This window comes from Pseudophryne corroboree (assembly GCF_028390025.1).
Source record: "Pseudophryne corroboree isolate aPseCor3 chromosome 3 unlocalized genomic scaffold, aPseCor3.hap2 SUPER_3_unloc_7, whole genome shotgun sequence".
NCBI classification, from domain to species: Eukaryota; Metazoa; Chordata; class Amphibia; order Anura; family Myobatrachidae; genus Pseudophryne; species Pseudophryne corroboree.
This window is the reverse complement of record NW_026967563.1, coordinates 314485-339792: the sequence shown is the minus strand read 5'-3', so window position 1 is coordinate 339792 and position 25308 is coordinate 314485. Positions and strand designations below refer to the sequence as shown.

General features: G+C 44.0%; 1 protein-coding gene and 2 pseudogenes across 1 annotated transcript in view; 2 read left to right on the top strand and 1 right to left on the bottom strand.

Annotated features, from left to right (window-relative positions):
* LOC134984637 (oocyte zinc finger protein XlCOF7.1-like) overlaps positions 1 to 4410 on the top strand; it is a 31637-nt gene extending 27227 nt beyond the window's left edge. Inside the window, exon 5 of the mRNA XM_063950182.1 lies at positions 1680 to 4410. Coding sequence (XP_063806252.1) covers positions 1680 to 2770 — 1091 coding nt within the window. The 3' untranslated portion in view covers positions 2771 to 4410. The remainder of the gene's footprint in view (positions 1 to 1679) is intronic.
* Positions 4411 to 10086: 5676 nt separating this feature from the next.
* LOC134984649 (5S ribosomal RNA) lies at positions 10087 to 10205 on the top strand (annotated as a pseudogene).
* Positions 10206 to 15310: 5105 nt separating this feature from the next.
* On the bottom strand, positions 15311 to 15430 carry LOC134984654 (5S ribosomal RNA; annotated as a pseudogene).
* Between the last annotated feature and the right edge of the window lie 9878 nt (positions 15431 to 25308).

The window sequence follows — 25308 nt, the reverse complement described above, 5'->3', positions numbered from 1 at the left end:
TGAAATATATAAATATATTCTTACTGAACAGGATTACCAGCACTGAATTAGTTATCACCCAATATAATATACATGCCGATGTTTAACAACAAATAGACTTGTTTGTTTATTACATTATTCACCTTTATACATTTACCTTTGTGTTTAATATATCACTGATTTATCTTACATACTTTACTGTACTTAATAAAGGTTATATATTATTTATTAGTGCACAAACAGGACAGCACTTTCTCTTCTTTGGTGTTTTATTATTGCAAAGTCCATGTCACCTCTAGTAATCCCACGTGAGCGTCCATGTCACCTCTGGTAATCCCACATGAGCGTCCGTGTCACCTCCAGTAATCCCACATGAGCGTCCATGTCACCTCTAGTAATCCCACATGAGCGTCCATGTCACCTCTAGTAATCCCACATGAACGTCCGTGTCACCTCTAGTAATCCCACATGAGCGTCTGTGTCACCTCTAGTAATCCCACATGAGCGTCCATGTCACCTCTAGTAATCCCACATGAGCGTCCGTGTCACCTCTAGTAATCCCACATGAGCGCCCATGTCACCTCCAGTAATCCCACATGAGCGCCCGTGTCACCTCCAGTACTCCCACATGAGCGTCCGTGTCACCTCTAGTAATCCCACATGAGCGTCCGTGTCACCTCTAGTAATCCCACATGAGCGTCCATGTCACCTCCTAGTAATCCCACATGAGCGTCCATGTCACCTCTAGTAATCCCACATGAGCGTCCATGTCACCTCTAGTAATCCCACATGAGCGTCCATGTCACCTCTAGTAATCCCACATGAGCATCCGTGTCACCTCCAGTAATCCCACATAAGCGCCCGTGTCACCTCTAGTACTCCCACATGAGCGTCCGTGTCACCTCTAGTAATCCCACATGAGCGTCCGTGTCACCTCTAGTAATCCCACATGAGCGTCCATGTCACCTCCTAGTAATCCCACATGAGCGTCCATGTCACCTCTAGTAATCCCACATGAGCGTACATGTCACCTCTAGTAATCCCACATGAGCATCCATGTCTCCTCTAGTAATCCCACATGAGCGTCCATGTCACCTCTACTAATCCCACATGAGCGTCCATGTCGCCTCTAGTAATCCCACATGAGCGTCCATGTCACCTCTAGTAATCCCACATGAGCGTCCATGTCACCTCTACTAATCCCACATGAGCGTCCATGTCACCTCTAGTACTCCCACATGAGCATCCATGTCACCTCTAGTAATCCCACATGAGCGTCCATGTCAGCTCTACTAATCCCACATGAGCGTCCATGTCAGCTCTACTAATCCCACATGAGCGTCCATGTCAACTCTACTAATCCCACATGAGCGTCCATGTCTCCTCTAGTAATCCCAAATGAGCATCCTTGTCACCTCTAGTAATCCCACATGAGCGTCCGTGTCACCTCTAGTAACCCCACATGAGCGTCCATGTCACCTCTAGTAATCCCACATGAGCGTCCATGTCACCTCTAGTAATCCCACATGAGCGTTCAGTGTTGATCAAGCTCCAGTCAGCATCCTAACTTTTTTTGTTTTTTAATAAACATAAAATTAATGATTACTTGTAAAAATGTCTGTTATAGAATTATATAATGTATCCTGTAACACCCTGGGTCCACTCTACTCATTATATTTATTAATGTATTTTATTTCCAGCAGGTGGACACACAAGCAGGAACATCTCAGAAGGACATCTAATGTTATCCCCGGATTGTGACATAAAAGATAATGACAGTAGACAGGAATCTCCAGGAGCTAACCCCATTACCCAAATTATTCATCCAGCTCTATCAGCTGATCCCTCTGATCCTGGGAAATGTTCTCCTGATCACTCTGATATTGGTGCATCTGTGACAGCTCTGAGAGTAGATACAGTGTTTCCCTGTTCTATAGATGCACCATGTTTTACACAGAACACAAACCTTATTACTAATCAGCCAGCTAAAGCAGATGAGAGGCCATTTGCATGTTCTGAGTGTGGGAAATGTTTTACATATAAATCTTATCTTGTTAGACATGAGAGAAGTCACACAGGTGAGAAGCCATATTCCTGTTCTGAGTGTGGGAAATGTTTTACATATAAATCTTATCTTGTTACACATCAGAGAAGTCACATAGGTGAGAAGCCATTTTCCTGTTCTGAGTGTGGGAAATGTTACACACAGAAATCAGCTCTTGTTACACATCAGAGAAGTCACACAGGCGAGAAGCCATATTCCTGTTCTGAGTGTCGGAAATGTTTTGCACGGAAATCAGCTCTTGTTATACATCAGAGAAGTCACACAGATGAGAAGCCGTATTCCTGTTCTGAGTGTGGGAAATGTTTTGCACACAAATCACATTTTGTTACACATCAGAGAAGTCACACAGGTGAGAAGCCGTATACCTGTTCTGAGTGTGGGAAATGTTTTTCATCGAAACCAGATCTTGTTAGTCATCAGAGAAGTCACACAGGTGAGAAGCCATATTCCTGTTCTGAGTGTCGGAAATGTTTTGCACGGAAATCACATCTTGTTGTACATCAGAGAAGTCACACAGGTGAGAAGCTGTATTCCTGTTCTGAGTGTGGGAAATGTTTTGCACACAAATCACATCTTGTTATACATCAGAGAAGAAGTCACACAGGTGAGAAGCCATTTTCCTGTTCTGCGTGTGGGAAATGTTTTGTACGGAAATCAGATCTTGTTACACATCAGAAAAGTCACACAGGTGAGAAGCCATATTCCTGTTCTGGGTGTGGGAAATAAACTCTTGATAGACATGAGAGAAGTCACACAGGTGAGAATCCGTATTCCTGTTCTGAGTGTGGGAAATGTTTTTCATCGAAACCAGATCTTGTTAGTCATCAGAGAAGTCACACAGGTGAGTAGCCATATTCCTGTTCTGAGTGTGGGAAATGTTTCGCACAGAAATCAGCTCTTGTTACACATCAGAGAAGTCACACAGGTGAGAAGCCATATTCCTGTTCTGAGTGTGGGAAATGTTTTGCACTGAAATCAAATCTTGTTACACATCAGAAAAGTCACACAGGTGAGAAGGCATTTTCATGCTGTGAGAGAAATGTAACCGCTCTTGTTGAACATATTAGACATTACCCAAGTACGTAACCATTTAAATCTTCTGGAGTATAATTATCACTGTCGTGCAATGTTCCTCAAGGGGGAATCCTATCTCCTATGCTTTATAAAATATACATGCTACCACTGGGTGATATAATCAGACGTCATGGCCTGGTCTACCACTGCTATGCAGATGACCTGCTTTTTGCTCCATGTACTGAGAACCTAATACCAATCCTAAATGGTTGTCTAGCTGAGCGCCAGGGGTGGATGATGCCAGTTAGCTGTGACTCAGTCTTTGTGAAACATAATAGAAGCTCACCAACAAAGGACAAGACTACAGCTTTACCAACCATCTGGATTTATGTTTTGGTGTTCAGAATTGCAAAATACTGAACATGTGCTGAATCTTTGTGTTGTCCTGGTATGTGGCTGACACAGACATCAGGTATCTGCCACATACAAATCCTCATTCTTCCATCTGTGGACCATAGCCAGAATCAAGCACTTGATTCCCTCAGAAGTTCATAGACTACTGCAATGCCATCTACCTGGGTCACCCAGCAAAAGAATTACAGAGCTTGCAGCTAGTACAGAATGCAGCAGCCAAGCTGTTACCTAACCTGCCCGTTCCTGCCACATAACACCCATTCTCTGCTCCCTTCACCGGCTGCCTGTAAGATGACAAATCTATTTCATAATTGGCTAACTGACCTTCCCAGCCCAACATTACATGGTCCAAGGTACTAGAAGCAGCTTCTGCCTCCTTACTGCCCTGCTTGCTTGCTTCTACAGATGGACTGTTACCAGCAGTACCAAGAATCTCCTGTCATTCATTTATGGGTTGAACGTTTAGCTTTGACCATGGAACTCACTGCCTTGCACAGTCCAAGAGGCCTCCACTCTAGAGACCTTCACAAGCAGACTGATGACTGTTACTCACGCTTTTCATTAATGTACCTCTATTTACTTCCTAAATAATACATCCCAAATGCTTAGGTCTTTTTTCTGCTGTTTATTTTGTATCTTGTGCTTTGTGTAAATGTGAATGTCTAATACCAGTTTGCACAATCTGTATTGCTGCACGACAATATGGCGGCCATTGGAACGTGTTTTCACTTCTAGTTTGCCTAACTTGTTACATACACTCATCTTGATCAGGAGTGTCGAGTGTTTTCTGATACAAGATCCTATCCATATATACCCTGTACATTACCATGTGCATTAGAGTCACCCGGGTTTCATCTGCGGTGGTTTGTTGTATGTTACATCTATATGGTGCAGATACTCCCCTGTGTTTCATAATAAAAGCTTTTGTTTGCATCTAATTATTGCATTATAGCTTTTATTTTTTATTCTGTTTTATATTCCCGTCTGACTAATTACACCATAATGTCTAATCTCGGAGTGGACCCCAGAAGCTGTAAAGAAACCTTGTAAGTGTTCCATCATTCTGTTACGTGTAAGCATACAGGTAAGTGATGGCACGGTGGTCAGTGACCGTCACATTCCGGTGGTATAATGGAAGTGGACTGTCTGGGCTTATTCCAGTCCACTGCAGAAATAAAAAACTCAGCCTTTATCCTGCTTATAAAAATTACAAAGCCCATAAATCAAGCTTGGCCGGACAAGACAGAAGCCACATTAATGGTGGCACATCATATAGGCCGAGGACCCATACTTCTGGTATATATGGCATAACTCCCTCTTCACCCCCACAAAAACCTTCCCTTCACCATTCACAATGTCCACCATTGCCCCTTCAGAAGGGACACAACTTTCCTTTGCTTGTTCCACCTCCTCCTTCACAGAGCCCAGGACCACCTCCATGACCATTTCATGTTAATCTGGAGGCCAGGAATCTGGGAGGTTGGTGGCCTGAGATAGCCACAGAACCACCAGGTAGTGGGCAAGAAGAATCCACAGCCTCCTGAGGAACTGGAGAGTCCAAGGATCCACCCCGCATGGGGTAAAGAAGGGATAACCACAGGGACTGGCTCACCAATTTCCTTCCTAAAAGCTGCTCTTTACCCAGTTTGGAACCTGTGGGATCCCACTCCAATTTCCCTTGAGAGTCCTTACCCTCACTAATCCCTTCTGAACCTACCAGTTGCTTCCCCTTCCAACACTCCTCCTTTTTAAGCTTTTCACCACCTGCTGTGGGAGTCCCATCCAACTACTCCATTCCTTGACTCATTGGTGTAGCAACCCCCTTCTCCCCTCCACCCCCACCACACTGCTACACTGAAGTTAAGCTGTGAGGCTTGCTGCTAGCATTACTCACTGCTCAGCACACACACTCACATCATGATTACACAGCTGTGCCAGAGACACTGTCTCACTGACAACCAGGATGAGACACTCCCAGAAAGGCATGTATGTATGAGTACGGAGAGAGTGGGCGCAGTGGGGCTGCATCACTGACAACCAGGACGAGACACTCCCAGAAAGGCATGTATGTATGAGTAAGGAGAGAGTGGGCGCAGTGGGGCTGCATGACTGACAGCTGAGCCTGTCACGTCAGTGAGGTGACAAAATGCAAGATATAATTACCTAGCTAAATCAGGCACTAATGCAATGTTACATGTATTAAATGAGCACCAAATATATTGATTATTTGATAGCAGCTCCTATGCGGCAACTTGCGGCAACTTGATGCCTTAGACCAGGCATTCCCAACCACGGTCCTCAAGGCACACCAACAGTGCAGGTTTTAGTGATATCCAGGCTGCAGCACAGATGGTTAAATCAAAATAACTGAGCTACTAATTAAGTCACCTGTGCTGAAGCCTGGATATCACTAAAACCTGCACTGTTAGTGTGCCTTGAGGACCGTGGTTGGGAATGCCTGCCTTAGACAATATAGATTGTTTAAGTTTCAATAGAGACATAAAAGAGCGCTGATGGTATATAAATAAAAATATTTCTAATATTTATTAGAGTTCAACACAATAAAAACAGTTATGCCAATAATAACCAGATAAAATGTAGCCACAATATTTCTCAAACGTCCTAGAGGATGCTTGGGACTCCGTAAGGACCATGGGGTATAGACGGGATCCACAGGAGACATGGGCACACTATAAGACTTTTACTGGGTGTGAACTGGCTCCTCCCTCTATGCCCCTCCTCCAGACCTCAGTTAGACTTTGTGCCCAGGAGAGACTGGACACACACTAGGGGAGCTCTACTGAGTTTCTCTGGAAAAAGATTTTATGTTAGGCTTTTTTATTTTCAGGCAGACCTGCTGGCTACAGGCTCCCTGCATCGTGGGAGTGAGGGGAGAGAAGCAGACCTACTTCTTCTTAGTTAAGGGCTCTGCTTCTTAGGCTACTGGACACCATTAGCTCCAGAGGGTTCGATCACTTGGTGCGCCTAGCTGCTTGTTCCCTGAGCCGCGCCGTCACTCCCTCACAGAAGCCAGAAGAAAGAAGCCAGGTGAGTATACAGAAGACTTCAGTAACGGAGGTACAGCGCGGCGGTAGCGCTGCGCTCCATGCTCCCACACACCAACGGCACTCACAGGGTGCAGGGCGCTGGGGGGGAGCGCCCTTGGCAGCAGGTTACTGATGTTCTAAATCTGGCATAAAAAAGCTTATTCGATACCTGGGCGCCGGATCCCAGACCCCCGCCGGTATGAAGCAGCGCACTGCGCGCCATTACTCCCACGCCGACGGCATGTACATGGGTGCAGGGCGCAGGGGGGGCACCCTGGGCAGCGGTTTATACCTTTTTTTAAGGGTGGCTACACGATATACAGTGTGTGGACACTGTATAGGGACCCCTGCTGGCATAAAAAACGCTGTATTACTAGCGGGCTGAAGCTTAGCCCTCATAACACTTTCAGCACCATTTTTCTCCATGTCCCCGCCATAACAGTGAAAACAGTACAAATGTGGGGGGGCACAGTGTTTAGTGCTATATTGACAATATAACACTTTGTTAGATAAATGGGCTTGTAATACTGTGTGTTGTGAATGTATCCCTGTGTGTTCCCTGGTCAGACATTCCCACTATAGCTTTTTAGTCGACATATGTCGACAGGCATGAGTACTCTGTCACAAAGTTAGGGGATCGCTGTCGGCGTCGCTGACGCCTGTTGTTGCTTGTTGCAGTAGATGCAGTGTCAGCAGGTCGGTAGTTGTTTGCTTTGCAAAAGTAATCACTGTAGGGGAGACACAGTAGTAGGTGGGTGACCCTGTCGGCACCAACTCTTATTACTGGGTGTAAATTAACATACTGTAACTGCCTTATACCTATATATATATATTTATATGTATATGTATCGTATGGTTCCTTGGGCCTGTAGCTGGAGCACAGATATGGTAGTATGTGTGGGGGAGTGTTATATATGTATACTTCCCACGGACCTCTCGGGATCACCAGAATGTTATTTTGCCTGGTTAGTACTCCCTGCTGTCAACGATTATTAGTTTTTCTGTTGACCATACGTTGTCCTGTCAGATCCACAACTGGTTTTTCAGTACATGATCATACACATTCAGAACACATGTCACTAGGGACCCTATGGTTCCGGACAATCCGCTTATATGTATGATATATATATATATATATATATATATACAGGGCCGGTTCAAGGGCGCAGAGCGCCCCGGGCATGAAAGGGGTGTGGCCTAATACAGGGGGCGTGGTGAGTCACGCCCCCTGTACATTGAAAGCGCCGCTTGAATGCTGAGCGGTGCGCGATGACGTCATCGCGCACCGCACAGCAAAAGGTCCTCTCCACGAAGAGAAACTAGACGCTATGCGTCTAGTTCCCTTCGTGGAGAGGACCTTTGCTGTGTGGTGCGCGATGACGTCATCGCGCACCGCTCAGCAGTTACTCTCCACGAAGGGAAACTAGACGCATAGCGTCTAGTTCCCTTCACAGGAGGCGCCGGGGACGGCAGCGGGCAGCGGAGGCGGACGGAGGACACAGCGGGCAGCAGTGACGGATCTTGCCACGGTGCGGCGCCCTCCGGATGGCGCCAGCGCCCTCCGGAAGGCGGCGCCCCGGGCAAAAGTCCTGCTTGCCCGTGGCAAGAACCGCCACTGTATATATAATATAGGATGTGTGTGTAGTTGTGTATTACGTTATGATTTATAATGAGTGCTGAGGTAAAAGTATTATTTCTCATGTGCTGGTCACTCTGTTGATAAAGCTCTAGGTCGGCCGTGACAAGCTGAAAGGAGTCCGAATGTTTATTCTTTTCCCGCTGCGGATTGAATACTGTGAAAGTCAACTCCTGGTCGACACGGGGCTCTGTCACACAGGATCGTACACAGGAAGCTGAGTGATATTTTATTTTCTATGCTCAGGAGTTATTTGCATTACATGCACATGGGGGAGTGTGTATTTTCGGAAAGGCATCCGATAGTATTACTCTAAATAGAGAGAGGGGATGTTTCTTGTGACTGCACAAGAAATGCTGAGGCTGACTCCGAGAGTTACTGGAGTGTTTCCCTGGGACGGTGTACCACTGTGTGGGGAGGCCTCAGTCCAGTCAATCTCAGTGGATACCACTGGTGGGTCTAACTTCGTGAGTTAGATTCCCTCACAACGGTTGGTGACGCATTCTGTTGTGGGATGTTTTTATACCGTTCTTTTTTCCCTTTCGGTGCAGATTGTGGAAGGTGAAAAGGTAAGAGTTCTGCAGCCTGGTTAGGTTCGCAGAAGCTGATGTCGTTTTCTGTTTCTACCACATCCACCGCATGTCGCTGGGTCTATCTGGCTGGAGCCCACTCTGGTGGGAACTCGTCTACTACTCTTCAGTCAGTCTGGGAATGGACTTGGACCTGTGAGTTAATAATGGAATCTAAAGGGGGTCATGCTGGAGTTACAGATGATTCCCCTCACTGATTTTTTGAATAGATCTTACCGATTCCCCTCTGGAAGGGGAGGTAGTACGTGACGCCATACCAGAGTTGCTTCAAGGTCAGGGCATTGTCCTGCTGTCCCTAAAAAAAAGAAGAAAAAAAGAAAAGATTTCTACTTACGAAGTTGAGCTACAGGATGGAATCTCTCAGGCCAGGGAGCTCCAGTACGTAAAGGTAGAAAGGGGTTAAATGCATTGTTCTCCGCATTCGGCTTACCTGGGTTGATATCCAGGACTGTCTTTGCCATTTCACCGGAGTGATGGCAGTATGATGGGTTTCTTTCAATAGTAGGAGCCATTGTTATTCTGTACTCAGACGCTCTCCGGATTAAGGCGAGGTCAAGACACAAGTGCAAATCGTTGTTTCTCTCTGACTGTTCTTCAACACAGGGAATGGCTGTTGTTCCCAATGACGGAGATGTCGGAGGTGGGTATCAGAGTAGATACTGAACGGTTGAAGTTCTGTGTGTTCCTGTGGAAAGAGGTCTGAGGATCCGGAGTCGGATCAGATTTGCATTGATGAAGAAGATGGGTGCGGCCTAAGAGGCCTTTTCATGAGCAGGTCAAATGCCAGAGTGGTTTTCACAGTTCATGATTGCTTTATAAATCTGTGCACATAGGCCACAAATACAGCTGATAGGAATCAGTCAAATATAATCAATTATTAGCAAGATTTATAATCCAAAAAAGGACACACTAGTCATACTGCAAATTATGCCTATACTGTGTTTGAACAGATGAGTTGCTCTTAGGACAAACTGAGACTCTATTTAGCCTGAATTTCTACAAATAAACAATTAACACCTGACATAATAGGTGGTTTTGACACATTTGTCTCCTTTCTCCTTAATTGTACTTGACTGATTCCTATCAGCTGTATTTGTCCTATGTGCACAGATTTATAAAGCAATCATTCTTCTCTGTTCTTTTTCTTATATACCCAATTCATGCCATATTGGCATTTATTGCTATTATTTTCTTTCCTTACACTCCTGCACATCTGTGCCCATGTGCTCTCATCCAGTTCTTCTCACCACGGTGGTGGTGACCAATTTCTGCGGAAGCCCCAGCTCTGGACAGCAGAAGCACATCTCTGCTTACTAGGAATAAGTACTCACTCATCCACCTGTTTACGGCCATACTCCACAGGAGACGCCTAATCTTGTCTGATCTTGGAAGCTAAGCTCTGGAAGGCCTGGTCAGTACTTGTTTGGGAGACTGCCAAGGAACACCAGGTGCAGTAAACTTGGTTGGAAAGCAGAAGGAACATTACCTTAATCTTCAACCTTATTTCCCTTTTTTCTTCTCTCATTAGAACTAACAGAACGACCCTCCCAAGCTTTACAGGTGTACTTTCCCACAAACGTGCTGTGTCTCAACACCACCTCTTCATGACTTAAACCACTATATGTTGGTCATCACTAATTTCCTATCAATTCAGCAGATTGTACACTCTTGTCTAATCCGCTGCATTAAAATGCCTATGGTGACACCACTGTTAGACATCTATACAGAAGGTGGATCCACACCACATTAGGCAACAAACCTTTCAATCTATTGGTGCTCAGATTAACCCACGGGATGTCACTTTAGGAGACTTTGACTATCCACTCATTGTCAGTGGACATATGTTAAGCCACTCCTGTGACTATATATAATACATTTTCACCTTGGCAGTATTTACTGTTAATTAATCTTATACAATTCTGGTATTTATATTTTTATTTAAAATACTTGATCTTGATTGTCACACTATATCTTATATGATCCTAAATAAAGGTTCATTTTTATTGTCTCATTTTTTCATAAAGAGTGCCCCAGCACAGAGTCTTTCTTTTTTCCTCCTTATTTACAACTGGCATGGGTTAGGGTTAATACATTGATTCATCATTTTGCTATCCTTTACCGATGCAACATTGGTTGTAGCCAATTTCTCCCCATCGAAATATGGCGGTGGTGGTGCGCTCGCAATCGCTTTCCCGCTAGGTTTGGAACTCGCCGTGTGAGCCATTTCCCTTTGCACTTCCCCCTCTTGCTGCCACAGATTTAAACAGTCGGTATGTCTGATCCTGTTTTCTAGATTTGATCAGACATATTCTAATTCTTATGCTCTGCAGTATCTCTGGTTCAAAAGTACCCATCTTAGGGAATGATGCCCTTTCTTCAGCAGTCATACGTATCCATTCATTGCAAAAAGCCTCCGCATGTGAACCATATTTCCCACACATTATCAACCTTGCTGACCCTTTTGGCCGCACCTCTTCAGCCTGAACCCTGACTATTGTATATCTTCTGCTTGTGCAATTGGATTCCATTGCAGACTTTTTAAACACAATACTCAACAGCACAACGAACAGACGGTGTAAGTTCTCCGAGCGCTTACACCCACTCCTTCTCTGCTGACGTACCACGACTCACTCCGTGACCACCATGTACCTAATGAGGACCCTATCAGCAACTGGTTTCTATTTACTGGAATTTGTGTAGGGAGAGAAACAGACTATCGATCCCCCTTTCCAATGAACGTCTCACCTTGGACAATTTCTTCCTGAGAAGAAGAAAAAGGCACCAGTACCTTTAAATCCTGGGGAATTCCCTAATGCTGCATATATTGGAAAAGAGGGGAAATTGCCAACCCTTCAATAAAGATACAAACAACAGGACAATTACCAATAAGTGCGCAAAAAGGATGAGTATAAATTAAATATAAATTAAAAGGTTTAATACTTCAATTAATAAACATAAAACATATCCTCAGAATGACCACATTTTGTTTAACATTAAATGGAACGATCAATTAAAATATACATCTACCAATGTCCATATCCATACCTCATTTCAAGAGGCTCGAATGATAATCAGAGATTGTGTCACACTCCTATAGAGTAGCTTGATATGATACTTTGTATAAAAGAATGTCAAATATTTGTTGTTTCATATTACAGAAACTTGATTGATATTAAGTACAATTTTCAGGCTGGCCAGCCTATTTGATAGTTAAAGCTGTTGAACTCACTCTGTTTCCAAAGATGTATTAATATCCAGCAGCCAGTGGCAATAAATGGTCATAAATGGACCGATTAAAGTACCTGTTATGTTCAAAGGTGAACTAGTAGCCGTGCTGCAGAACTGCGGGGTCCGGTAGATAAGTCCCCTGCCGTGAGACTAGAGGGCCCTGTAATGTCAGGGTCTCGCCACAAGGCTGAACCATTGTATAATCTGAGGGCACCAAGAGTTGAAAAGCCGCCGTCTAGATGCAGGTGCTGCCGTCTGGATGCAGGCGCTGCCGGATGCTGTGCCACTATGAACCGCCGTATGTTACGCGGTCTGGGCACCAGGAGCTGATGAACCCGCCGTCTGGGTACAGGCGCTGCCGGAAGCTGTGCCGCTGTGAGCCGCCGTGTGTTGCACTGTCTGGGCACCAGGAGCTGATGAGCCCGCCGTCTGGGTACAGGCGCTGCCGGAAGCTGTGCCGCTGTGAGCCGCCGTGTGTTGCACTGTCTGGGCACCAGGAGCTGATGAGCCCGCCGTCTGGGTACAGGCGCTGCCGGAAGCTGTGCCGCTGTGAGACGCCGTGTGTTGCACTGTCTGGGCTTCCCAGGCAGTGCAGCTGGAGAATCCGTTGTGGGCTCAGATAGTGCACGGGTATTTGTATCAGGCTGCTGGCGGCTAGGGTAGCCTTTAAAGAAGTCATCCAGGGATAATAGGTAGATGCTCTGTGATGGAAGGTCACTCAAGTAGCCGTAACTAACGCGTTTCTCGACCTTGGCACTGGTCGTTTCATCAGAGAAGGGTAGAATAAAGTGAAGTCTGTGTCCAGCTATATATAAGGATCCAGGATAATGACTTAATACAAACAGCTGAGAAGGATGATTAATTAATACAAGCAGCTGTAGTATTTTACTCACATCCACTTAATAGACCAAACTAAGAGCAATAAGGAATCCTCATCTCACATATAGAGAAATATATATACATAATACAACAAAATCCATATAATTATTATTTCTCAGATAATACCTAAAGTGCATATATATATATATATATATATATATATATATATTGGGTAGAGGAAGTATGGCGCCACAGGTGTGTGTGAAATAGAATAATGAAAATAAAAAAATGCAACAAGATCAGACACTCCTTAAGTGATTCAAGGCATCAGCTAACCCTTAAGTATTAGGCAGGAATAAACTGCCTTAATTAAAGAATGCAAAAAAGGTGGGATAAGGGTTTCAGCGACCAACGGTGTCTGGTAGAATATGATATATATGAGAAAACTTACTGGATACGTGTAAAATAACAATACATTTATTTATGCAATATAAAAAAATATATATAATATAAAACCAACTATAATTAATATCAGGGTGGTTTAAAAGCCGGAGGACGTATGCTATTAACTAATAACAGGTAAAAGGATAGCTAAAAAAAAAATTGATAAATTACATATAATAAAAGGCAATAAATAATAAAATATCAGATAAGAGAGTGCTGCTTATCTTTTTAAAAAGTGGAGAGTCGATGGAGGTACAACCAACGCGTTTCGTCACTCAGACTTCATCAAGGGGTATAGGACCACTGGACAGGCACTCTTATTTATAGCACATGTAATTAGGAATGGATAATTGTGACATTACTTCCTGTAAGGACTGATACTATTACTCCATGTAAGTTTTTTAACATAGGCATAAGCATGTGGTAGTACACTAATACCCCTTTCACATCGCACAAATAACCCGGTATCGACACGGCATATTGCCGTGTCAACCCGGGTCAGTGTGCGATGTGAAAGCACACTGGCCGATTTAGCAGGTCGCCTGACCCGGTAAATCAACCCGGTAAAAAAGAAGGGTTTTACCCGGGTTGATTACCGGGTCAGGTGCGGTGTGAATGGGAGCCGTGTCGATGCGACATGGTTCCCATTCACAAGATAGGAAGAGGCGGTGCAGGAGATGAGCTCATCTCCCGACACCGCCTCCACCCCGCCCCTGCTGCTGCTGCTGAGCTCCGTTGCTATGGCAACCGACCCGGTATATTGCCGGGTCGGAAAGCCTGCAATGGAGCGCAAATGCCGGATCCCACCCGGTAAGGACACGTTTCCCTTACCGGATAGGATCCGGCATTTGCGATCTAAATGCGGTATAAATAACAACCTCAGAGGACTTATAAAAAAAAAAAACGAGTTTCAGAATGTATAATATATGTGAAAACAGTCCGGGGACGGGCTCGACGTCACTTCCGCCCCACTTCCTGTGTAGGAGTCTTTTTATTGCGCGTGCACGTTAGCGCCACGCTTCCGGTCAGCGGATCAGTGTGTTTATATTTCTCTGCCCCGCTTCCGCTCTTGCCGTTGCGTCACTTCTGGTCACGGACAGGATCCTCGTCTGTAGCGTGTATAGGCTGGGCGGCTTGTCAATCATCGCGGCGGCCATTTTATAGAAGTCTTTAATATCTAGGACGTGTAGCAGTGCTGGATTTCACTCTTTGACAGCTGGAATTATCATTTGTGTTTATATTGAGGCAGGTTTATCAATCATTGCGGCGGCCATCTTATTGAAGTCTTTAATATCTAGGACGTGTAGCAGTGCTGGATTTTACTCTTTGACAGCTGGAATTATCATCTGTGTTTATATTGAGGCAGGTTTATCAATCATTGCGGCGGCCATCTTATTGAAGTCTTTAACTTCCAGGGCATATAACAGAGCAGAATTCCGTATTGGAAACAGCGCACATATATAAAAGTAGAAATAAAGAAATGCATACGTTAGTGTCTATTTTATTAAAGGATTTTTAATTATTATACTGTAGTCTAATACTTTATATTGGGGTAGCCTGGTAATAATATAGATGGGAATTACTGCAGAAACAGGGTGTTTCTACTTATATATCGAGGTGGAGGATATAGGTTAATTGTGGAGTTAATCCATATAATATTATATTTATACTAGTCGCTTTGTAGCATATATCAGAATATTTTAACCCCATTTGGGACTTAGGGTATAGCGAAAAATAATGTACCCGTCATAGAGGCATAAAAATGAGGATAGTTATAAAAGTGGTGATAGTCGGTGAAGATATATAGGTTTAAAATGACATCCGACATTAGTTATGTGCATATGTGCTAAATAGTGTGGAATTATATAGAGGAGGATTAAAACTGGTGAAATGGTGAGAATAATCAGTCATATACTAATTCTTAGTGATATATATAGAAAGTGCATCTGTGTATGACTGATAGTGAAGATTGATTATATACTTAATTAATTACAATTATAATAAACTACTGTGCAGTGACGATTTAAACGTGTATACATATATTAACATGATTCGGAGCCTGACAAGGCTCGCTCTTATACAGTACCCAATCTTCACAAGTGGTTACCCACTTGGTACTGGTTGGGCCCAACGCTGCTTAGCTTCCAAGATCGGGCAGGATTGGGCGTAAGACCAGTGTGGTATGACTGTACCATATAGTGAAATTAGTCAGGCACATACTATTAAAGATTTTTATTAGGATCATTAGCAACTATATACAGTGTTTTACATATAGTGATAATCGGAATAGAATAAATCCGATCAGGTGAATCGTGCTTGGAAAAGGAAGAAGTAGCTTGTCTGCAATCAGAAGAGTTTTGAAGGGGGTACTTCTCTCATAAGAATGGGGCGATCTCATATCCCTCATTGAAGCCCATGGGGAGTCTAGTTTTCAGTTGGAATATCCAGAACATCTCTCTTTGGATATAGGACACTAGCTGTCAGCCGTGAATGACAAGGATCTTAGCATAAAGGGCTGAATACACATATTAGATGAAGGGACACTGATTGCCAAATCTCTAAAAATCTATATATTCAAATATGGTGACAATCAATAGCCCTCACTAATGGGCCCTACTCACTAGCCGAGGTGCCCGACGGCCGATACGGCCGACGAGCGACCCGGCGGCGGGGGGGGGCAGTGACGGGGGGAGTGAAGCTTCTTCACTCCCCCCGTCACCCGGCTCCATAGACGTGCAGGCAAATATGGACGAGATCGTCCATATTGGCCAGCATGCACAGCCGACAGGAGACCAGCGATGAACGAGCGCGGGGACGCGCATCGTTCATCGCTTTAGTCTCCACACTGAAAGATATGAACGAGATCTCGTTCATTTATGAACGAGATCGTTCATATCTTTCAAAATATCGGCATGTGTGTAGGGCCCATATCAGTCTTTAGGAAGAGGGAGACTGTCTAAGCTGCAGCTAAGTTTACACCAGCTATTCAAATGGATATATTTAATGACAGCTAGTAGAGTGTAACAAATTCTTGATACTGTGCTGCTAGCTATAGACATCAGCAGTGCTGCAACAAAACAGTTACAACCGTGTATAATTGTAACATATTCAGATATCTGAGACAGCAATACCATCATATTGTTACATAGGAATAAACTGGCAACATTGAGAAGCCAGTAGCAGCTGCATGTTTCAATTCTATACACAGAATATAACATACTGCAGTTACTGAACTGCCAATATATAGGAGCCAGAGGACAGTTACGTGTCCTAAAGACATTATTGAAGTAGCTACCAGCAAACAGAATCTATGTTAAAACTGTGATTCTCATTAATAAAAGTTATATCTCTGTGACTGTGGCATAAATGACAGCTAGGACATATGACATCATGACACACACCTGTTGAGATACCCGCAATACTGATACACAATTTTATTTTAGGACTACCACTGATTTAAAATTATAACAGGACTCCCCATTAGTAGTTGCTTTATAAATGAAGGTTTTCTGATGAATGCAATAAAACCTACATAAATAATAAATATATTTCCCTATATCTGAGACAATTTAAGAATAATTAAGTGACACCAAGCACTATACCTCTCAGTTATTATTCTATACATATTGGTAGCCAAAAAATAGGAACTATTCCTTAAGGCTACCATAACCAACATATGTGTGGGTCACTCTATATTAAAGCTTGGATTGTTATACCCCACTATTAACTTCACTGTTACTATCAACCAATCAAATAAGGTCTATTCCTTTAATGGTACAACAGTGACTTACATTGATCAAAGGGAAATCGGTATGTAAATGAGAAATACATTATAACTATTTGAGGACACACATAATAATCCTCAGTGTCAATACATTATAGACGCACAGGAAATGAATTGCGTCTACAGGTGGATTGCTTTCTAAGAAAATTTGGGGCTGCTATACCCCTAATATAAGCAATTTATAGTCATACTCCGGACAAACAAAGCCGGTGTGTAATATACACGTAGGCCGTTTTCTGTTAAAGTGGGGTTTTATTATAACCTCCGAAGCTACCCACACATACAATAGATCTTTTGAAGGTATAGTTAGTGCGTAGGACTCCTGATGCTTGGAGATCTGTATTTCAGCAGAGAATTATACCTACAATAATAGAAAAAATGAAGACTAAAGCAACTACATATACTCAAAGACTACCTTATTTAGAATTGGGTGATATATGTGCATCTATTTGAACCCACAGTCCACATATCTCTACTGGACAAGGGGGAGTACCTGTCAGATGGTAATCTTCATGGAGTGAAGAAGACACACACATGAATGAGTAAATATCTAGACCATTGATGTAATATAGCGGGTTCCAACATCCTAGCTTGTGATATTGGATAAAGACCGTTGATACATAAGTCATTTCAGCAACTCCTAAGAATCAGACGTGAAACACATGTGGACACGTTTTTAACTCTTTATTCACAATTTTCCAGTCTTTTCACATATTTGTTAGTATTGTCATTTTAACTCTTATGTTTCACTGTTGTTCAGGACGATAATCAACTTTATTTTAATGCATATCAAATAAAGGTTATATTTTAGAATAAATTCATATCTCTTCAGTGCGTCAACAATACAGACTTCCTTCTGTCTCTTCTCTCTCACATTCCAATATCTGTGCTCACACTGCTTTATTGTGGGGACTGGGGACCAGCAGTATTATAAAGTAGGAGGACAGTGCAGAGTTTTGCTGACCAGTGCCACCAGTATTATACGTTCTCTACCTGAAAAACGCTCCTTATCTGTGCTGCATTGTAGTATATATAGTAGGAGTACAGTGCATAATTTTGCTGACCACCATTATATAATATATGGCCCTCATTCCGAGTTGTTCGCTCGCAAGGCGAATGTAGCAGAGTTACACACGCTAAGCCGCCGCCTACTGGGAGTGAATCTTAGCTTCTTAAATGTGCGACCGATGTATGCGCAATATTGCGATCACAAACGAGTTAGCAGTTTTAGAGTAGCTCCACACTTACTCTGCCTGTGCGATCAGTTCAGTGCTTTTCGGTCCTGGCTGACGTCATAAACACACCCAGCGTTCGCCCAGGCACACCCACCGTTTCCCCGGCCACTCCTGCGTTTTTTCCGGAAACGGTAGCGTTTCCAGCCACACGCCCCTAAAACGCAGTGCATCCGCCCAGTAACACCCATTTCCTGTCAATCACAATGCGATCGTCGGAGCGATGAAAAAGCTGTGAGTAAACTTACTTTCTTCATAGTAAAGTTACTTGGCGCAGTCGCAGTGCGAACATTGCGCATGCGCACTAAGAGAATTCTCACTGCGATGCGATGAAAAACTCAGAGCGAACAACTCGGAATGAGGGCCTATAGCAGTACAGTACAGAAGGCCACTGCTTTACCTACCACTGTGTCGTCAAGTATACTATCCATCCATACCTGTGGTGCATTTCAGTTTTGCACAGTTTGCTGACCACCAGTATATAATATATAGCAGTACGGTACAGAAGGCCACTGCTTTACCTACCTCTGTGTCGTCAAGTATACTATCCATCCATATCTGTGGTGCATTTCAGTTTTGCACAGTTTGCTGACCACCAGTATATAATATATAGCAGTACTGTACAGTAAGCCACTGCTCTACCTACCTCTGTGTCGTCAAGTATACTATCCATCCATACCTGTGGTGCATTTCAATTTTGCACAGTTTGCTGACCACCAGTATATAATATATAGCAGTACGGTACAGAAGGCCACTGCTCTACCCACCTCTGTGTCATCAAGTATGCTATCCATCCATATCTGTGGTGCATTTCAGTTTTGCACAGTTTGCTGACCACCAGTATATAATATATAGCAGTACGGTACAGAAGGCCACTGCTCTACCTACCTCTGTGTCGTCAAGTATACTATCCATCCATACCTGTGGTGCATTTCAGTTGTGCAGTGTATATATTGTAGTAGGCCATTGCTATTGATACTGGCATATATTCCACACATTAAAAAATGGAGAACAAAAATGTGGAGGATAAAATAGGGAAAGATCAAAATCCACTTCCACCTCGTGCTGAAGCTGCTGCCACTAGTCATGGCCGAGATGATGAAATGCCATCAACGTAGTCTGCCAAGGCCGATGCCCAATGTCTTAGTAGAGAGCATGTAAAATCCAAAAAACAAAAGTTCAGTAAAATGACCCAAAAATCTAAATTAAAAGCATCTGAGTAGAAGCGTAAACTTGCCAATATGCCATTTACTACACGGAGTGGCAAGGAATGGCTGAGGCCTTGGCCTATGTTTATGGCTAGTGGTTAAGCTTCACATGAGGATGGAAGCACTCATCCTCTCACTAGAAAAATGAAAAGACTTAAGCTGGCAAAAGCACAGCAAAGAACTGTGCGTTCTTCTAAATCACAAATCCCCAAGGAGAGTCCAATTGTGTCGGCTGCGATGCCTGACCTTCCCAACACCGGACGGTAAGAGGTGGCGCCTTCCACCATTTGCACGCCTCCTGCAAGTGCTGGAAGGAGCACTTGCAGTCCAGTTCCTGATAGTCAAATTGAAGATGTCACTGTTGAAGTATACCAGGATGAGGATATGGGTGTTGCTGGCGCTGAGGAGGAAATTGACAAGGAGGATTCTGATGGTGAGGTGGTTTGTTTAAGTCAGGCACCTGGGGAGACACCTGTTGTCCGTGGGACGAATATGGCCATTGACATGCCTGGTCAAATTACAAAAACAATCACCTCTTCGGTGTGGAATTATTTTAACACAAATGCGGACAAAAGGTGTCAAGCCGTGTTTCTTCTTTGTCAAGCTGTAATAAGTAGTGGTAAGGACGTTAACCACCTCGGAACATCCTCCCTTATACGTCACCTGGAGCGCATTCATCAGAAGTCATTGACAAGTTCAAAAACTTTAGGTGACAGTGGAAGTAGTCCACTGACAACTAAATCCCTTCCTTTTGTAACCAGGCTCCTGCAAACCACACCACCAACTACCTCAGTGTCAATTTCCTCCTTACACAGGAAAGCCAATAGTCCTGCAGGCCATGTCACTGTCAAGTCTGACGAGTCCTCTCCTGCCTGGGATTCCTCCGATGCATCCTTGAGTGTAATGCCTACTGCTGCTGGCGCTGCTGTTGTTGCTGCTGGGAGTCGATCAGCATCCCAGAGGGGAAGTCGGAAGACCACTTGTACTACTTCCAGTAAGCAATTGACTGTCCAACAGTCCTTTGCGAGGAAGATGAAATATCACAGCAGTCATCCTGCTGCAAAGCGGATAACTCAGGCCTTGGCAGCCTGGGTGGTGTCAAACGTGTTTCCGGTATCCACCGTTAATTCACAGGAAACTAGAGACTTGCTTGAGGTACTGGGTCCTCGGTACCAAATACCATCTAGGTTCCATTTCTCTAGGCAGGCGATACCGAGAATGTACACAGACCTCAGAAAAAGAGTCACCAGTGTCCTAAAAAATGTAGTTGTACCCAATGTCCACTTAACCTCGGACATGTGGACAAGTGGAGCAGGGCAGACTAAGGACTATATGACTGTGACAGCCCACTGGGTAGATATATTGCCTCCCGCAGCAAGAACAGCAGCGGCGGCACCAGTAGCAGCATATTGGAAATGCCAACTCGTTCCTAGGCAGGCTACGCTTTGTATCACCGCTTTCCAGAAGAGGCACACAGCTGACAACCTCTTACGGAAACTGAGGAACATCATTGTAGAATGGCTTACCCCAATTGGACTCTCCTGGGGATTTGTGACATCGGACAATGCCACCAATATTGTGTGTGCATTACATGTGGGCAAATTCCAGCACGTCCCATGTTTTGCACATACATTGAATTTGGTGGTGCAGAAATTTAAAAAAATGACAGGGGTGTGCAAGAGATGCTGTCGGTGTCCCGAAGAATTGCGGGCCACTTTCGGCATTCAGCCACCGCGTGCCGAAGACTGGAGCACCAGCAAACACTCCCGAACCTGCCCTGCCATCATCTGAAGCAAGAGGTGGTAACGAGGTGGAATTGAACCCTCTATATGCTTCAGAGGATGGAGGAGCAGCAAAAGGCCATTCAAGCCTATACAGCTAACTGTGATATAGGCAAAGGAGGGGGAATGCACCTGACTCAAGCGCAGTGGAGAATGATTTCAACGTTTTGCAAGGTTCTGCAACCCTTTGAACTTGCCACACGTGAAGTCAGTTCAGACAGTGCCAGCCTGAGTCAAGTCATTCCCCTCATCAGGCTTTTGCAGAAGAAGCTGGAGAGATTGAAGGAGGAGCTAAAACAGAGCGATTCCGCTAAGCATGTGGGACTTGTGGATGGAGCCCTTAATTCACTTAACCAGGATTCACGGGTGGTCAATCTGTTGAAATCAGAGCACTACATTTTGGCCACCGTGCTCGATCCTAGATTTAAAACCTACGTTGTATCTCTCTTTCCGGCAGACACAAGTCTGCAGAGGTTCAAAGACTTGCTGGTGAGAAAATTGTCAAGTCAAGCGGAACGTGACCCGTCAACAGCTCCTCCTTCACATTCTCCTGCAACTGAGGCTGTGAGGAAAAGGCTAAGAATTCTGAGCCCACCCGCTGGCGGTGATGCAGGGCAGTCTGGAGCGAGTGCTGACATCTGGGCCGGACTGAAGGACCTGCCAACGATTACTGACATGTCGTCTACTGTCACTGCATATGATTCTGTCACCATTGAAAGAATGGTGGAGGATTATATGAGTGACCACATCCAAGTAGGCACGTCAGATAGTCCATATGTATACTGGCAGGAAAAAGAGGCAATTTGGAGGCCCTTGCAGAAACTGGCTTTATTTTGCCTAAGTTGCCCCCCCTCCAGTGTGTACTCCGAAAGAGTGTTTAGTGCAGCCGCTCACCTTGTCAGCAACGAGATTACTTCCAGAAAATGTGGAGATGATGTTCATCAAAATGAATTATAATCAATTCCTCCGTAGATATATTCACCAGCAATTGCCTCCAGAATGTACACAGGGACCTGAGATGGTGGATTCCAGTGGGGACGAATTAATAATCTGTGAGGAGGGGGATGTACACAGTAAAAGTGGGTGAGGAATCGGAGGATGAGGAGAAGGTGGACATCTTCCCAGTTTGTGCAAGGAGAGATTGATTGCTTCTTTTTTGGTGGGGGCCCAAACCAACCAGTCATTTCAGTCACAGTCATGTGGCAGACCCTGTGGCTGAAATGATGGGTTTGTTAAAGTGTGCATGTCATGTTTATACAACATAAGGGTGGGTGGGAGGGCCCAAGGACAATTCCATCTTGCACCTCTTTTTTCTTTAATTTTTCTTTGCATCATGTGCTGTTTGGGGACTATTTTTTAAATCTGCCATCCTGTCTGACACTGCAGTGCCACTCCTAGATGGACCAGGTGTTTGTGTAGGCCACTTGGGTAGCTTAGCTTAGTCACACAGCTACCTCATTGCGCCTTTTTTTCTTTGCATCATGTGCTGTTTGGGGGCTATTTTTTCGAAGTGCCATCCTGTCTGACACTGTAGTGCCACTCCTAGATGGGCCAGGTGTTTGTGTCGGCCACTTGGGTCGCTTAGCTTACCCATCCAGCGACCTCGGTGCAAATTTTAGGACTAAAAATAATATTGTGAGGTGTGAGGTGTTCAGAATAGACTGGAAATGAGTGGAAATTATGGTTATTGAGGTTAATAATACTATGGGATCAAAATGACCCCCAAATTCTATGATTTAAGCGGTTTTTGACGGTTGTTTGTAAAAAAAAACACCCGAATCCAAAATACACCTGAATCCGACAAAAAATTTTCAGGAAGGTTTTGTCAAAACGCGTCTGAATCCAAAACACGTCCGCAGAACCGAATCCAAAACCTGAAAAATTTCCGGTGCACATCTCTAGTAAAAAGTGAGTTGTGTCTTTAATGTGTGAAGGTAAAGAGATAACATATTTCTGTAAATGAGCATCCACAAAAGAAGAGAGGTTCGCTCTAAGACAGGGCTGGCCAAACCGGTCCTCGAGATCTACCAACAGTGCACATTTTCCAGGCCACCTAGCTGGTGCACAGGTGTAGTCATTACAAATTAATGTTCTGCATTCATTCCTAACTGCCAATTCTACAGATCTCCAGGAGGCCTGGAAAACATGAACTGTTGGTAGATCTCGAGGACCGGTTTGGCCAGCCCTGCTCTAAGAGATCCCATTCCAGAGTTAATTGGTTGACCAATTATCTCTGGAGTGGGTTCTCTTACAGCGAACCACTCTTCGAATCATACGCTCTATATGATTTAGAGCACAGGTTCTCAAACTCAGTCCTCAGGACCCCACACAGTGCATGTTTTCCAGGTCTCCTCACAGAATCACAAGATAATTATCTCCACCTGTGGACCTTTTAAAATGTGTCAGTGAGTAATGAGTACACCTGCTGGGTTACCTGCAGAACATGCACTGTGTACCGAGTTTGAGAACCACTGATTTAGAGGATGGAGCAGCAGCAAAAGTCCATTCAAGCCTACACATCCAACGATATAGGCAAAAGAGGGGGAATGATATATAAATGATATACTTGGTTATAGGAAAACATTTCCCTCTCAATACCAATATTATTACATATGTGTTGAATTGAACATATATGTTTCTTTGTGCCTTTGAGAACGATCCCACTGTAATACATTATAGGTAGTAACACTGTCTTATCGTGTGATACGCTACGGGTAGTAACAAAGTGGTCATTGTAAGACATAGTGGTAACCAGAAAAGGCCACTTAGGTTGTATACAGTAGTAACGCTCTGCAGGGAGCACTTAGGTTGTATGCAGTAGTAACGCTCTGCAGGGAGCACTTAGGTTGTATGCAGTAATAATGCTCTGCATGGAGCACTTAGGTTGTATGGAGTAGTGATGCTCTGCAGGGAGCACTTAGGTTGTATGCAGTAGTAATGCTCTGCAGGGAGCACTTGGGTTGTATGCAGTAGTAACGCTCTGCCGGGAGCACTTGGGTTGTATGCAGTAGTAACGCTCTGCAGGGAGCACTTGGGTTGTATGCAGTAGTAGCACTTTGCAGGCAGTACTTAGGTTGTATGCAGTAGTGACGCTCTGCAGGGAACACTTAGGCTGTATGCAGTAGTAATGCTCTGCAGGGAGCAGCTGTAAATCAGTATTTTTCTGAGATCACAATCCCGTTGTGAAAAGATCTCATAAATGTGATAAATAAAACCTGTGTTTAAATCTCTTTTATATTTCTCTTGCTTATATCAGTTATTGCTCTACCCATATACCCATACATAGTTAGTGCTGGTATATAAATTATTTTATATCTTTCATTAATTTTTTTGTCTTTCCAGTCTGACAATCAATTGCCTTATGTCATGCCTATTGAAAAATCTATCTTAAATAAAAATAATAAAAGTTATGTTTTAATTTATTCATGAAACATAAAGAATAAAAGAGTGCGCCACACATTAAGGCTTCTTTAGATATAAGCCCACTAGCTGTTTATTCTAAACCCCCTAACCAGTCATTGCAATTTGCTTAATGGCGCACCTCCAACCAGATTAGCTAATCTTTGGTATTAACACTTTCGGATTATTCCCTCTATCGGTTGGTTCATACATAGAAGGATCATAAAACAATTATCATTTGGGCCTGTGCATAGTCCCTCAGACTTAACATCTTCCCTGGAAATACTGGTGGATGGAGTCCTTCATTCGCTTTGCCAGGATTCAAGGGTGGTCAATCTGTTGAAATCAGAGCACTACATTTTGGCCACCGTGCTCGATCCTAGTTATAAAGCCTACGTTGTATCTCTCTTTCCGGACACAAGTCTGCAGAGGAGGAAAGACCTGCTGGTGAGAAAATTGTCAGCTCAAGCGGAACGTGACCCGTCAACAGCTCCTCCTTCATTTTCTCCAGCAACTGGGGCTGCAAGGATAACATTTCCGAGCCCACCTACTGGACACAAAAGGAACAATACAATGACACATTAACAGGAAATTGTTTCTGTCACCATAGCGACAATTATCTGGAAATAAGATAATACACAGACACATAAAAAGACTCAACGGAAATC